Source organism: Eschrichtius robustus, chromosome 15, assembly GCF_028021215.1.
Source record: "Eschrichtius robustus isolate mEscRob2 chromosome 15, mEscRob2.pri, whole genome shotgun sequence".
Taxonomy (NCBI): Eukaryota; Metazoa; Chordata; class Mammalia; order Artiodactyla; family Eschrichtiidae; genus Eschrichtius; species Eschrichtius robustus.
Genome location: NC_090838.1, coordinates 6,621,208 through 6,637,614, shown reverse-complemented (window position 1 = coordinate 6,637,614; position 16,407 = coordinate 6,621,208). Strand labels below are relative to the sequence as shown.

Here is a 16,407-nt window from a genome sequence, read left to right as displayed (position 1 = left end):
CTGAGTGTTAATTCTTTTTAAGACTTTTTTTTTTTAACTAAGGCTGAACTGCACTGACACATCATAATCACCAAAGTCCCTAGTTCATCTTAGGGTTCGCTTTATGAAGTGAATAGTGTTGCACGTTCTATGGGTTTGGACAAAAGTATGACGACATAAAATCATTATAATGTCATACAAAGTATTTTCACCACTCATAAAAACTTCTGTATTCTATGTATTCATCTCCCCTCCCCCCCAAACTCCTGGCAACCACTGATCTTTTTATTGTCTCCATTGTTTTGCCTTTTCCAGAATGGTATATAGATGGAATCTATTTTTCTTTTTTCCTTGAAGAGAGGGGTTCAAAGCCTTTATGCCTGTAACACCACTCATGGCCCAGCCACACGTGGACCGGACAGGCTCCAGGTGGCAAACACCCCCACTAAATACTGTAGCTTTCCTTCCAGTACTGAGCCCCGTCCCACTGGTCCTGCCCAGCAGCCACGTGGAGGTGAATGGGGGATACGTGTTGGGTATATGTTCATAGGAAGGCCACAAGTTTTGTGCCCCTTGTCACAATGAACCCTGATTCCTGTCGGGCGTGTTGTAAACAGACGAGCCATTTCTTCAGACCCCCTGCTCTGAGCACACCCCTTTTTGGTGTATTTTTAAGAAAAAATTTTAAATGTTAAAAAAAGCTGAATAACTTGCCCAGGGTCGTATGGTTAGAGCTCAGGTGAGATCTGAAGCCAGTGGCTCGCGCAGTCATCCTCTCGCTATTACAGCACATTACGAGGAGAATTTAAGGGACAAGGAGCAACCAAGCTCATAGAGCAGTCCTGGCTCATAAAAGGAATCATAATATACTTGATAGTAGGGTTGCCAGACAAAAACAGCAAACGCCCAATTAAACTTGAATTTCAGACAAACAAAAGATTTTTAGTATAATAATATACATTAAATATTGGACATACCTAGGCTAAAATATTATTATTTATCTGAAATTAAAATTCACCTGGCGTCCTGTATGTTTATTTGCTAGACCTGGCAACCCAATTTGATGGTGACAACATGGTTTCACTCTCTTAATTTCTTCTGCTCCTCAGATTACTTTGTCATGGAGACTTTTCATTTCAAGACTTCTATAAGGACAAATGTGACTTGCAGTTTGAAAGAAGAACCAAGAGAAAACGGACTGGCTTAGGCTTTAGAAAATTTAGCTTCTACTAAGTCCTGTCTCTCTCAGATTTGCTTTTGATCTGAGGACATTTATTCTTTTTCCCTTGTTTCCCTTTTCAGTGTAACAGGGATACTATTTCTCGTACAGATAAACTGAGAACTGAGAGTAAGAGCTCAAGATCATTTCTAGTTCTTCACGTTGAAGCTACATACGTACGAGGCACTTATCAGTTATTCTTTAAGAAGAGTGTATTCCCCAGAAAATAATCACAGAATGTTAAAAAGGGTCATTAAATACAAATATATGCAAAAAGTGACACCCACTGTTCCTCTTATTACAAAAAGTTACACATGCTCATTGAAGTATTTGGAAAACGGAGAAAAGCAGAAAATGAAAAAGAAATCATCCACTTTCTCACTATCCAGATTTAACATCTGGGTATCTTTAAATGTCTTTCCAGTCATTTGTGTGTTTTTTGCCTAACTAGGATCAGCGTTCACAGTTTTGAACCCTATTTTTTTGGTCCACTTAATATATTACGTAAAAATACGTAATGACTCATCTGAAACATGATTTTTTCCTACAATATGATATTTACTAACATAATATTTACTTAAAAATATTTAGAATTATGAATTGTCTTACTTACAAAATTTTCTACGTATTTATTTCCCAGAAGTTGAACTGCTGGGTCAAAGGGTAGCATCTTTTTAAGACTTCTGATGCTGATGGTACACCACTCATATTCCAGCAGCACGGTATGAGACTCACTATTGCTCTGGGCTCTTTCTGGCACCAAGTCCCTATTCTTAAATACAGAAACTGCAGCCTCAAAGGGTAGAATGACCTATCCAAGGACATGCAACTATCTTGATATAACTGCACTGTAAGATTTTGAGACTCTCCCAAATAAAAAGGAAAAGGCATACCTAAAATCAAGAGAAGCTCCTGAGCCCTTCCAAGAGCAAAGACAGGAATGAGACCTCTACCCCCTCGGTTCACAATATCGTGAACAGTGTTACAGAACCTTGCCTCTCGCTCTTCTCGCTTCTCATGGATATGGGTTCCGTAAGTAGATTCCTAAAGAACATATCAGAAGTGTTGAGACCAAGGTTGATAATTCTCAAAGAATACAAAAGTTAAACATCAATGAAATGCAGAAGCAAAGTGACCTATTTCTCTATTAATATGCCATTTACTTGAACATACATTGTTAGAACACTAGTTGGAAAGAAGAACAGATACAAAAGTTAGAATTCACATCTAAGTAATAAGAACTTTTTAGAAAATGGAATCAGGAAATAGTCCAAAAATGTATGTTCCCTGCTCAAGATAATTTTGCGATGCCTTTTTTTTCTTTTAAAGCGTTTTGCTTTCCATGGCTGGGGAAAAGGATATTTCTCCCACCTCTGATAAGTCAAAGCTTATAAATCAGAAATAGATAGTTTCTTATAGTTTTGTTTAAGAATATCCCCTAGATTTTTTTGGTGAGGGGGGTGGGGGATGTTCACATCTGCAAAACAACTCAGGAAATTTGCATCAAATACTATTATCTAGGTACTTCATAGAGGAGCTAAAGCAGAGGATATGGGGGAAGGCCTGTCCTGGGAAGGCCCCATGGGGTCTTTCTCGGTTACATATATAATTGTCTTATATGCTGTTTTGGTACTTGTTTTTGTCATTATATATCTACCTTTTCCCCCATCATCAAATAGTCTTCTAAAATATGAAAGGAATGATTTGGGGGAGGGTATGGGAGGACTGTCAAATACATTCACAGGACTGTCAAATAGTCTTCTAAAATATGAAAGGCATGATTTTGGGGAGATTAATTTTTAAGCAAGTCATGGTTGCTTAAAAATCAATCTCTAAGAAAATTATTACGCACAAGAGATAGTTGGCTAATTAACAAATAAATATATCCATGTTTTTATTAACATATACTTTTAAAAACTTCTTGTATTATAAAAATTATATTTTGTTCTTCGTGTTACTTAGAAAATAAAATTCTCCTATAAATATACTTCCTCCTAAGAGTTTGCTACATATTCTCCTAGTTACAATGAGCTTTTAAATGACTAAACAGTATTTCATCATATAGAGTTACTGTAATTTAATCAATCCCCAAAGTTGGGCATTTAAGCTATTTAAAATATTTCATTACTAGTAAGTGTATTTTGCAGATCCCTGAACATAAATCTTTGAATCCTTCAACAAAATCATGCTAAATTCACCATATCCTATTCTTATAAACATATCATTATTAAAGTCACATGAATTTCAAAAAAAACAAAAAACAAAACAAAAAAACGAATATCCCCTAGACCTTACTCTGTGTGGTGCACTGACCAGCAGCGCTGGCATCCCCAAGGGCTTATTCGAAGTGCTGAATCTCAGGCCCCAGCCCAGCCATAATCAGAATCTGCATTTTAACAGCATCACCAGATGATTCATAAGCACATTAAAATTGAGAAGCACTGCTCTACAGTACCAGATACAATGAAAATAAATTTTTTTCCTGAGGGTTTAAAAAAAACTTCCTTTAAGGTCAGTTTATACGCCAAGTATACTGTGAGCTGAGCCAAACTGAATTCGCTCACGACACACCGCACACGGACAGCAATACGCACCAGCCCCTCACCCTTGGGCAGCTGGGGGATGCCGCAGGTGGTGAGGGAGAAACAGACAGCTCTTCTACCTTGAACTAACTGTCCTTGATATTCTTATATAAACCATAGGCCCAATGCACATTTATTAATTTGCTCCTCACCAATCACCCCCTCCCCACCAAAGCTTCTGTGTACAGTTAATCTTTTTAAAATTTTTCTGAGACTTGTAACCTAGTAGGCAGGTAGCGCATACACATAAAGTTAGCAGGTGCTACAGGCCAAAAGACAGTCACCATGGCAAAGACAGTGGGGCCATGCCATTCTACACAACCTTTAAGATACTCGAGAAATTTGAGGTAATCAACCTAGACAAGAATATTCAGGAGACAGCATATCATCTGTGATATTAGACTAGAGTTAATATATTTAACAGCAAGAAAGTGCAGCTGCACTACAAGGAGAGGTCCCAAAATTAATTTTTATACTAAAAAACCAGACACATTTATATCTGATCACATATTACGAAAATGAGATCATGATATTTTTTTCCCATTAGAAAAATTCTGCTTATATTACACTAACTACAATCAGGGCACTAATACTTACAATGATAAGAATATCAGGTTTAATATTAGGAATTTCAGCTGCCATTAAGTGTCTATCTTCTTGTCTTGAGAAATCACCTGTGTACAAAAGCTGTGAAAAAGATAAAGCCAGAAAGTTAGGATTTTAGAAGGCTTTGTTTTACTACTATCTTTAGCTCATAAATTCTTTTATTTATTTTTGGCTGCGTTGGGTCTTCGTTGCTGTGTGTGGCCTTTCTCTAGTTGCAGCGAGCGGGGGCTACTCTTCTTTGCGGTGCGCAGGCTTCTCACTGCGGTGGCGTCTCTTGTTGCGCAGCACGGGCTCTAGGCGTGCAGGCTTCAGTAGTTGCAGCACGTGGGCTCAGTAGTTGTGGCTCATGGGCTCCAGAGCACAGGCTCAGTAGTTGTGGCACACGGGCTTAGTTGCTCCGCGGCATGTGGGATCTTCCCGGATCAGGGCTCAAACCCGTGTCCCCTGCATTGTAAGGCAGATTCTTTACCACTGGACCACCAGGGAAGTCCCAAACTGATATCTTTTAAAAGCAATTGCTAAGTACTTCTTGGGTAGCTTCAATCCACTGAACAGGAAAGTAGAGATCATTCAATTCAGAGGCCTATTTATTTAGGTCTTCTTTAATTTCTCTCAGCAGTATTTTATTTTTTTTATTGGTCAAAAGACTTTATACTCCACTAATATCTAAAAGGACAATTACTGAGTTCCACTTTACTTTCAGTATCTTCAGATCCTCTCCGTGCGACACTTCTGCCATTAGTCTTTACATTCTGAAAGTAATGGGAGTTTCATGCCATTTCTAACAGATCATTCAAGTAAAACCAATTATAAAATTACTCATAAGTCTACCAGCTTCCCTGATCACTTTATTTTTTTTTAATTTATTTTTTTGCCGCTTCTTGCCAAAGTTTATTTTTTTAACATCTTTATTGGAGTATAATTGCTTTACAATGGTGTGTTAGTTTCTGCTGTATAACAAAGTGAATCAGCTATACATATACATATATCCCCATATCCCCTCCCTCTTGCATCTCCCTCCCACCCTCCCTATCCCACCCCTCTAGGTGGACGCAAGGCACTGAGCTGATCTCCCTGTGCTATGCGGCTGCTTCCCACTAGCTATCTATTTTACATTTGGTGGTGTATATATGTCCATGCTACTCTCTCACTTCATCCCAGCTTACCGTTCCCCCTCCCCATGTCCTCAAGTCCATTCTCTATGTCTGTGTCTTTATTCCTGTCCTGTCCCTAGGTTCATCGGAACCATTTTTTTTTTTTAGATTCCATATATATGTGTTAGCATGTGGTTTTTGTTTTTCTCTTACTTCACTCTGTATGACAGACTCTAGATCCATCCGCCTAACTACAGATAACTCAATTTCGCTTCTTTATATGGCTGAGTAATATTCCATTGTATATACGTGCCACATCTTCTTTATCCATTCATCTGTCAATGGGACACTTAGGTTGCTTCCATGTCCTGGCTATTGTAAATAGTTCAGCTCATAAATTCTTGAAAGTGAGGTTCAATAGAAAAAAATGGCCTGTAACTGATGAATTTAGATGCAGTGCTTGTGTCTAATTCAAAATGTATAAATTAATTCAGTCATAAACCATCCAGTGTTTCCATTATTAAATCTAACTAATGGGAATAATATATTCCAAGAATCAGCCCACAAAGATAACCTTTGTATTAATGAACTTGAGACATAGTCTCAATATCTTAGAGAAAAAGGTCATGATGATGAGGAAAGAAATCTACTAAGGTATATGGAAAACCTATCTAGATAGAAGATAAAATCCTATCTCCAACAAATTTCATCAAATTTGAAATGCGACTCTAGATTTGCATTTGTGCTATTTTCTGCTTATTTTATGTGCCTTTGAGCAAGCGGCAAGAATAAATGGTTTAGCAGTACACAGTACAAGTCATTGTGTAAAAATTTCAAACAATGAGCAGCTACAAAAAATTTAGAACACTATTACACTGTAGCACTGGTTCCCAACTCTGGCTGCACGTAAGAATCACCAAGAGGGAATTCCCTGGCGGTCCAGTGGTTAGAACTGCACGCTTTCACTGCCGAGGGCCTGGGTTCAATTCCTGGTCGGGGAACTAAGATCCCACAAGCCTTGCCATGCGGCCAAAAAAAAAAATCACCCAGAGAACTTAAAAATAAAAGGCCAAGGTCATTCTCTCAGATGCACGGGTATTTCATTTTATTTTTTATTTTTATTTCTGTAAAATTTTTATTTTTGGCTGCGCTGGATCTTCGTTGTTGCGCGCGGGCTCTCTCTAGTTGCGGCGAGCGGGGGCTACTCTTCGTTGCGGTGCGTGGGCTTTTCATTGCGGTGGCTTCTCTTGTTGCGAAGCACGGGCTCTAGGCGCGTGGGCTTCAGTAGTTGTGGCACGTGGGCTCAGTAGTTGTGGCTCACGGGCTCTAGTGCACAGGCTCAGTAGTTGTGGCACATGGGCTTAGCTGCTCCACGGCACGTGGGATCTTCATGGACCGGGGATGGAACCCGTGTCCCCTGCATTGGCAGGCGGATTCTTAACCACTGCGCCACCAGGGAAGACTTTCACCGGTATTTTAGAAAGCTCCCTAAGTGATTCTAATGTGTAGCCAGAGTTGAGAACTGGTGCACAAGCCAGTCCTGAAATCCATTAGTCCACCTACATTTTTCTCAAGTTTTTCAAGACTTCCATCAATCTTTTTCATCAAAGATGGCTGGAAAGATCCTTTCTGATTAACCTCTTTCACTCACGCAGTCTACCCTCTTTAGGGGTTTACATGTGAATCCCAGAACATCAAGAGGACATGAATGCCAAAACGTATTTCAATGTTAAATGGATGCAGCCACGAAGAAGGCTCTTCCCTAAAGAGCTTTCAGTTTTCTAAGGGACACTGACAAGGCATTAATCCTACAGTAACATGAGGGGACTTTATTGAGATGCTTATTATTCTCTTTTCTTAATCATGATTAGAGAAGTATTATCATGGGAGTATGAACTACGATATTTACAAGGAAAAAGTATCAACTTAATTTTATCTTACGTTTCAGTGTTTTGACACTTTGCTAGTCTTAGGGAATATTCTTTAAAGCCCTGCACTGATTTCTTGTGAGCAGGAAATTCCCAAGCTAGAGCGTACCTTCACGCCCGCGATCTCAATCATGAACATGGCAGCTCCCAGGACATGGCCTGCGTGGTAACACCAAAACTTGATTCCTGCAACTTCCTTCACTTCATGAAAGTTGATGGTTTCAATTTTGTCCATGCTCTCTTCCAAATCTGTCTCAGTATACAGCATGTCGTCTGCTGATATATTACTAAATTTTTAAAGATGCCAACACAACAAAAATTAACGGTAAGATTTTACAAGTCTTTGAACTCAGAGAAATTATCTGTGGATGACATAACCACGTATTTCTTAAAATTATATTGTACATATTATGCTATTTAGAATCTCTTTTTTTTTACTCTGCTATTATAATAAAAATGTTCAGTGTGTGTAGCTATAAAGCATGATTTTAAGCAAAGCACAAACAGTAAATTAAGGCAAAGTACTCTTTAGGCTAGTACTTCTCAACCTTTCTTCCTGCCCCAACACTCTTGTGAGATAAACTCACCCACATACATTGAACCATGCAGAGTTTTTCACACTGGGATGTGAAAAGATTTCTCTAGAAAGTTTAACATAAGTGTTCTCCTGAAAATTATGCTAACGTACTTACAAAAAAGCAAGAGAGAGTAGGGGTTAAGGACACACACTCTGGAGCCAGAGTGTGGCACACCCAGATTGCCTGGGTCCAAATCCCAGCTTTGTCTCTTACTGTGACCATCACAGGCAAATTACCTAACCTCTCTGTGCCTCAGTCACATCATCTGTATAATGGGATTCACGACAGAACCTACATCATGAGGTTGATATGAAGATTAAATGAGTTAACATATGTTAAGAACTGAGGGCTGTGCCTGGCACGTGGTAAGCATTCTTTAAGTGTTAACCAGTATAATTATTACTAAGGATAACTGTTCCATTCTTCTGTATTTATATAGAAGAATAACAAATTGCCTCTTAGCTACCCTTGGAATATACATATTAAACAGTAAACTTCTGAAGGCTAATCATTTGTGCTATAGGTATCATAAAAATGCTTCAAACTTTTTGGTAAAGGAGTAGATTTTCCCCTTGCAACTGGAAAAAACTTCCCCAGAGAACTTTTTCACTTAAGATAGTCAATTTGCTTAGATCAAATCATCCAAAAAAAGATTTCAGTATACAGCACCGTAAAATATATTTTGTTTTAAATTTTAATAAAATTATGAAATTCTATTTATAGAATATTGCTATCATACCTTATAACTCACCTACATTACAAAGATTTAAAAGGATGCAAAAACTACATAAAGACTTTAAGGCCAAGGAGGTGCTGGGGACATGACAGGTATTTGATGAGTTGTTATGATGAGCGACTAAATTAATGACATCCTTGCGAACAGAAAGAAAACATCTCATTTCAAAACACAAAATGGTCTGTATCTTGAACCGTATGTATTGTGTAGAACCAAGGGCATGTATAAATCTAAAAAAGTAATTTACCTAACTTTGACATAATCTGAAAGAAGCCATCTATAAATAGCTTTTGTGGCATGAGTCATAAATGTTCTTCCTTTGAAACTTGTCTTCTGTAGAAACCAGGGCAAAGCTCCACAGTGATCCAAATGGAAACTTAAAAAGAAACAAAGGGCTTCTGTCAGTTCTTAAAATATTATCCATCATGTATCTTATATAATAAAACTCACTGTACAGAAAAGTTCTATGTAACAATTACATACTGATACTTTCAGAACACCAAGGATAGGTATGTGCAGAAGGAAGGAGTAATGCATCCAGTTCTAGTGCAGGAGAAGGATATTAAAAGTATTTTTTAGGCATCAAAATGAAGCCAAACCTATTCTCAACAGCTAAAATTATAACAAGCGCTTTAGTCATATAAAGTTGAAACACGTCACTGTTTATATGTGAAGTTCCCACAGAACAATGTGACAACACAGTGGCCTCAGGAGATATTCTGCAAAAGAGCTTTCTTGGTCTTAAGTTTCACAAGGATCCAAGGCATATGTTACCTTCTTCTCACTCTAGAGATGGGAAAGTAAGTTTTTCATAGTAACCTTCTCTCACCTGTGAGGATGATATGGTGTGTTGTCTTAGACTTAGATGTCTGCAATATAATTCCTAGTAGAAAATACTCTTAAAACACCAGAATCTTAAAATCTGGCAAAGAATGACCTTTACAGTAAAGGTCCTTGAAAAACAGTGTCCTTAATAAAGAAAAAAAACCTTACTGACTAATTAGTAGGAGATCAATCTCAGCTGGGTCAATTAAATCGATGTAAGGAAGAGCATCCATTCCTTCTAGGCCTGGGTGGATCCCACAGTCCAACTGAAAGAAATAGAAAAAAAGATCATAATCTCCTCCACATTATATTAAAATTCATTCAACAAATAGACAATAATTATAACTGATCCATCACACCATACATAATCAGGATGGACTCTATACATGTGGGAAGCATTTGGAATGCAATTCTTACTAAATGGGCAAATACACCATTAACTCTAACTTTCCAAACAAATTTAATTGTAGCTCACATTTAGAGTCACAGGACACAAAATACAAGACATCTTCTTTCCAGCTACTTTTTGTAGGCACTATAACAACGAATGAACTCTTTTTCAAGAACTTTAATATCAGAAATGGTGAACATTTTTAAAGTTTATAGATTCGCTACTACCAGATGCGACTATTGTGAGAAGACAATGATTAGAAACTGGAAACTTCCCTGATCAGGGCAATTTAAGTATTAGAAGGCAAGTTCTTAAGAGTCAGTCATTAACGGGTTATATCCTCATTTTGGTCATATCCTATCAATTAATACAATAAATGACTAAAAAGACGACCGTGTCTGCCATACGCCCATTCTTTTCAGAGTGGGAGAAACAGAGGAATGGGACCAAAAGACCATGATGAGCCACTGCACCGCCTTCCTAACGAGGAACACAGAGACCATCTCTTCTAGCCCCTCCACCTCTCAGTCAAGGAAATGGGCTGAGAGGAGAGACTGACTTGCCCAAGGCCAGGTGTCCTACTGCTAACTTAGGTACCTCAGCTGCCAGACCAGGGCCCTACTATCATACTGCACTGGGGTGGCTGGAGCTCTGCATGTGTTCAGGTGGCCAGTTTCTTGGGGTCTCCCACTGCGGGTGGGGCAGTTAGGTTGGCCAGACCTTCAGGAATGGAAGAGGGACTTTGAAGATACAATAGATCAGGAGATCCAGTTGACAATTTTACAATCTTAGAATATATTTTCTCAGTTTACTTAATGTTTTGTCAAATTACTAAGTGGAAAGTGTACTAGTTTTCCGCATTAACATTTTACACAGATGACCTATACCAACTATGACTTTATTCTGGGAGCTAAACAGATAACTACTGAACTAGAAAAATCTATCGAACTAGAAAAGACCTAACACCCGAGGCAGACGGGAACATACTGTTAACCACGCTACAAAATAATAATTACCATTATTTTTCTTCCTTTGAACTCCAGAATAATACATGATCTTCCCACTTCTTGCCCAGCTCCACTGTAAACATTCAAGGGAAGAGATAAAAATGACTGAAAAACAATCAAAATAAAGCCCAGTAAATTCAAACTTTTTTACAACTTTAACTCTGTTCCATCTGACTCCAGCACTCACTTGAGGCAGATAAAAGTTCCACAAAATTATAAAGATAGCAAAGAACAGCATCAACGTGGGAAAAGATGAAGACTGACCTTTGGGAGTTCACGGATCTTTCAGTTGTTAAAATTGTGAGAGAAGCTGGTATAGATCTGAGAAGCCCAAAGGTTAAATCCAACCCTCTGAATGTTACGGTTAAATTGTGATGTATTCAACATGTAAACTAGCAGTGATTCAGATTATTATTTTTTTTTTTAAAAATGTGACGTATATATATATTTTTTAAATTTTATTTATTTATTTATTTATTTATTTATTTATTTATTTATTTATTTATGGCTGTGTTGGGTCTTCGTTTCTGTGCGAGGGCTTGTCTCTCTAGTTGCGGCAAGTGGGGGCCACTCTTCATCGCGGTGCGCGGGCCTCCCACCATCGCGGCCCCTCTTGTTGCGGAGCACAGGCTCCAGACGCGCAGGCTCAGTAGGTGTGGCTCACGGGCCCAGTTGCTCCACGGCATGTGGGATCCTCCCAGACCAGGGCTCGAACCCGTGTCCCCTGCATTGGCAGGCAGATTCTCAACCACTGCGCCACCAGGGAAGCCCCAGATTATTTAATAAGACTTTTGAATTAGCACTTATGTAAAAACCCATAAGCACTTAAAAATTCTTTCATTTTCTTTAAGATGATAATATGCATTTACCAATAGCTTAAATTTAAATAGACTTATTCATACCTGTGAATCTCATTCCCTTTTCCTTCTACTTTCTGTTGTTTCAGTATATTTGATACCAAGTACTTCAAACTAATTTCCTCTCTTCTTAAATTAATGAAACAGCCTTACCTTCCAGTTCCCGTAAGACTTTAAGTTAAACTTCGCCTGCTTTTCCAATCCCTCCCCTTCTCTGACTGCCTCTCCCCAACCATTCTAGCTCATGATTCACCCACTCATTCAAGATCAAGCAGCTTTTTTTTGTGTGTGTGGCTGCACTGTGAAGCTTTCGAGATCGTAGCTCCCTGACCAGGGATTGAACCCAGGGCCACGGCAGTGGAAGCACAGAGTCCTAACCGCCGGCAGCTTCTATTTGCCAAGCACTGTATTAAGTGCCTAGACTATGGAAAGGCCTAATATCAAGACCCTGAGCTCAAGGAACGCATAGGCTACTAGGAGACAGACATGAGATGGATGCATCCTCAAACTGAGATCCTACTTCAGAGCAGGACAAAGAAAATCAGACCCCCACGGTGCTACTGTGGATTCCTGGCCTTCCACGCTCCCTCTAAAGTGTCCCTAGCTCAGTTTTCTCTTACAATTAGTGTGGTAACTAATTCAACCTTTCTCCCCGTTCCTAAATTTTCCAACCCTCTATCCTAACTCTTCACTCGAGGCATGGCTTTCTCTGCATCAAAAAACTGTGCAGTTCAGCTGTCAATTTCCTCAACTTACCAACCCACCCACATCTTTCTCTCCTTCCATTTCTCCTGCAACAGAGAACAGACCTCTCTCTCTACGGCTAATCCTTTCACCATGGTTCTACACTCTGCACACTCCCTCCTTCTGAGGAACTGACCCCTGCCTGCTACATCATTGGCTTTTCCCTCACCAACCGAATTCAAACATGCCACAGTCACGCTCATCCCCAAATGAAAACCCCTTAATTCTAATCTCCTTTAGTCTCCCTGCCCGCTTCCTAAAAGCTGCGTACACTCTCTGCCTCTATTTCCTCGCCTCCACTCACTCAATTCACTGCAATCTGTCTTTTTACCAACCGTTCTTCTGAAACTCTCCGTGCAGAACAGCTCTTTGTCGCTATGTGCAAACAGCCCCTCTCAGTTCTTATCTCACTGTTCTCCTGGCAGCACGCCATCCCTCCTGCTCCGTCCCTCTCCGTCATCCCTCCTGCTCCGTCCCTCTCCGCGCTTGGCTTCACTGACTTCATGCTCTCATCCTGTCCTACTGGTTTTCCGCCTTAGTTTCCTTCGCTCAGCTACCTCCGCCCATCCGTCAAATGCTGTTATTCCAAGGGTTCTCTCCTTGGTCGTCTTCTCAGTCTTCCAGATCTTCATTCTCACATTTTTAACACGCTGAGGACTTCCAAATTTGTATTTGTAGCCCAGATTGTCCTCCCGAATTCCAGACCTCTAACAGTCAGTCACCTGGCGTTGGTATCTCTCCTGGGACATCTCACAGGCACCTTATATTCAAATATGCCAAACAAGTTTGCACCTCAGGTCCCTTGCCCTTGCTCTTCTTTCTTTCTGGAATGCTCTGCCCTCAGATATTGACATAATTGGCTCCTGTGTATCATTTGGGTCTCAGTTCAAATGTCACCCCCTCATCTGCCCTTCACAACATTCTATAATAACACTTAAAACTACATGAAGTTATTATATCTACTTCTTTATGGCTTTTCTAACTATTAAAATGAGAGTTCCATAACAGCAGAGACGTTGTCTATTTCATTCACCGACGTATAGCTAGCTACACTGCCTGACACGCAGTAAACCTCAAGAAATACCTATTGTGGGAATTCCCTGGCGGTCCAGTGGTTAGGACTCTGTGCTTTCACTACTGAGGGCACGGGTGCAATCTCTGGTTGGGGAACTAAGATCCCACAAGCCGCGGCGCGGCCAGGAAAAAAAAAAAAAAAAGAATTAAAGAAATACCTATTGAATGAGTAAAAACTCCCAAATTATGAACCTTGGAAACATTATGCTAAGTGAAAGAAGCCGGTAACAAAAGGTTACATATTGTAACCCATTTATATGAAATGTCCAAAACAAGATAATCTGTAGAAATGGAAAGTAGATTAGTGGTGGCCTAGGGCTGGGGAAGTTGGAGGGAAATGGATATATAAGGGCTTCTTTTCAGAATGATGAAAATGTTCTGGAATTAGACAGTGGTGATAGTTGTAAAACTCTGTATATATTAAAACTGTACACTTTAAACGAGTGTGCTGACGTGAATTCACTCTCAATAAGGCTGTTATAAAACAATAAAACTCCCAAATTTACTCCAGACCTGCCCCATCTCCTGTACTCCTGGAGTGAATAACACAACCATTTACCAGTTGTCCTACCTAGGAGTCCGTGTCATCCTAACACTCCTCTCTACACTGCCTTTCCCCCAACAACGGCCCCTTACAATACATCTGATCGGTTACAAGGTTCTAAAGATTTCACTTCTTTACTCTCTCAAACCTCTCTCTGTCCAATCCATTGCTGCTATTTTAACTCATTCCAAGCTCTCACTGCTTCATCACTTGGTTTATTTCAATATCATCCCACTGGATTCTCTCCACTTAATCCACCCTTTTTTTTTTTTTTGGCTGTACCACGCGGCATGCGGGATCTTAGCTCCTCCAACCAGGGTTGGAGCCTGTGCTCCCTGCCGTGGAAGCTCGGAGTCTTAACCGCTGGACCGCCAGGGAAGTCCCTTGATCCACCCTTTTATTCATTTGCTACACTGCTGCCAGGAGCATCTTTGATCTTCCTAAAACATAATTTCCACCACATCCCATCCTTGCTTAAGATCCTTCCCTGGCTCTCTATAACTGGCGATAAAGACCCTAAATCCTTACACAATGTCTTTCATAAGCTGGACCCTGACAGCCTCTACCATCTCATCTGCTAACCTTCTAGCCGCAGCCATGGGGAGACTGGCCACAAACAGAGCCCTCTCATTTTCACATGTGCCACTTCCTCGGCCTGGAGCACCCTTGCCCACACGTCAGCTGTCTTTAATTCCTGCTCATTCTTTAGGCCTCAGCTCATATCATAATTTCCAGGATGCATGAGGTGGCATTCTCCTCTCTGCTGGAAATCCCTTTTGCACTCTCACGGCCTTAGTGCAATGCCTATCTGTACTCTTACAGCAGTCACCATTGACTGAGCACCTACCACGAGCTTTACTCTGCACAGTTAAGTACTGCTATACTATTTCCACATGAGGAAATGGGTTCAGTGAGGCTGCTGTCCTAGCAATCGATAGCGTACAGATAGGACTTCAGGCCTGACTCCAAAGTGATGGTCTGCTATTCCTCCAAACTATCTCTCCAGTACTTTTCATGCGGCGCTGCAGCTCCCTCCAAAAGGGTGAATCCAGTTCACTCAGCCCTCTGTCTTATTTGTATCCCTAGTGCCCAGTGTGGCCTTGACATTTGCTCAGTGTTTGCTGAGCACAGGAAGAGAGGACAGGTGTGAACTGAGCAGCGGCAAACTTGGGTTACGTCCCCAGTAGGTGCTCAAGGAGTCCTTACTAAATGAACATGTAAAGGAAATACTTTCTGCCTTTTGAAAAAGGCAGGTGTTCATGTGGTGCTGACTCATTTCTAACAGTGAGCATGTTGGTGGATTCTAGCCACTCATTTACAGAATAAGTTCCTCCACATTTGTATTTCCCTTTCTAAGCAGCATTCCAGATCTGTAAGGTGCTTCTCTGACAGAAGGCCATTTCCAGTGAAAGGCCAGCCCTCTCCTGGTGAGTCAGGGGCTGAGATTTTGTCCTTAACACCTCGGCTTTTTCTTCCCTCCCACTTTCTACCCTCCTTATTCTCTCAGAGTTGGAGCTCTGAATGGAGCTCACAGCGAGTCCCTAATTTACCTCCTTTCCCATCCTGGCAAATACCAAGTTCTGGAGGTAACAGGTTAGTTCTTCCTCGCACTGCCACAGCCTTATCCACGTCCTCCTCTCATCCTGCCATCCCCGGCGTCACCGGTTCCCTCAGAGCTTGCCACTCTTTGGCGAACAAGAAAGCGCCCAGCGGCCCCACAGACCTTCTTTCCCCGCCCCCCAACTCCACATACTCTCCTCCCTTGAGACCGAGGAAAAAGCAAAATCCCATGAAACCGAGCAGGCCCCTTCCGATCCACAGTTCTCCAAAGCCCTGCATCCGGAGGCCTGGCCCGCAACTGCGGACCAAGGGACCAAGGGCAGACTGCAGAGGCGCGCCGGCTGCGGCCGACTGAGGAGCCCAACCACCCGGGTACCCTCCTCGCCTCACAACCCGTGGCTTCATTCCCTCTCGCTGGTCCCTTACAGGGGTCGGATCAGCAGCTGGTCACTCTCCTCTGCGGGAATCGCAGACATCTGCAAACGGGGACGAGGAACAGGTTGCGGGAGGCTTTCTCAATTGGAAGAGCAGCCACAGAGAACCCAGAAGGAAGGCCACCATCCACCGAGAGCACAACTTCCGGCACCCTGGCGTCCGCCACCCTAGGCTCCTCCCTCTGACTTCCGGTCGTAGAACAAGGGGTCGGTCCGGGCACCGGGGGCGGGGGTCAGGACTGCGCCTGC

At 41.2% G+C, this 16,407-nt stretch overlaps 1 protein-coding gene and 1 non-coding gene across 2 annotated transcripts in view; both read right to left on the bottom strand.

The window, feature by feature from the left end:
• The window catches only part of CPSF3 (cleavage and polyadenylation specific factor 3), a 45,490-nt gene extending 29,172 nt beyond the window's left edge, over nt 1–16,318 (bottom strand). Inside the window, exons 1-7 of the mRNA XM_068564695.1 lie at nt 16,151–16,318; nt 10,955–11,018; nt 9,716–9,813; nt 8,970–9,098; nt 7,518–7,695; nt 4,378–4,467; nt 2,092–2,242 (exon numbers count right to left, since the gene is read on the bottom strand). Coding sequence (XP_068420796.1) covers nt 2,092–2,242; nt 4,378–4,467; nt 7,518–7,695; nt 8,970–9,098; nt 9,716–9,813; nt 10,955–11,018; nt 16,151–16,200 — 760 coding nt within the window. The 5' untranslated portion in view covers nt 16,201–16,318. The remainder of the gene's footprint in view (nt 1–2,091; nt 2,243–4,377; nt 4,468–7,517; nt 7,696–8,969; nt 9,099–9,715; nt 9,814–10,954; nt 11,019–16,150) is intronic.
• On the bottom strand, nt 507–636 carry LOC137778186 (small nucleolar RNA SNORA11). Its single transcript, XR_011076768.1, has one exon. It is a non-coding gene; the product is annotated as a small nucleolar RNA SNORA11 (small nucleolar RNA).
• Nucleotides 16,319–16,407: the final 89 nt, after the last annotated feature.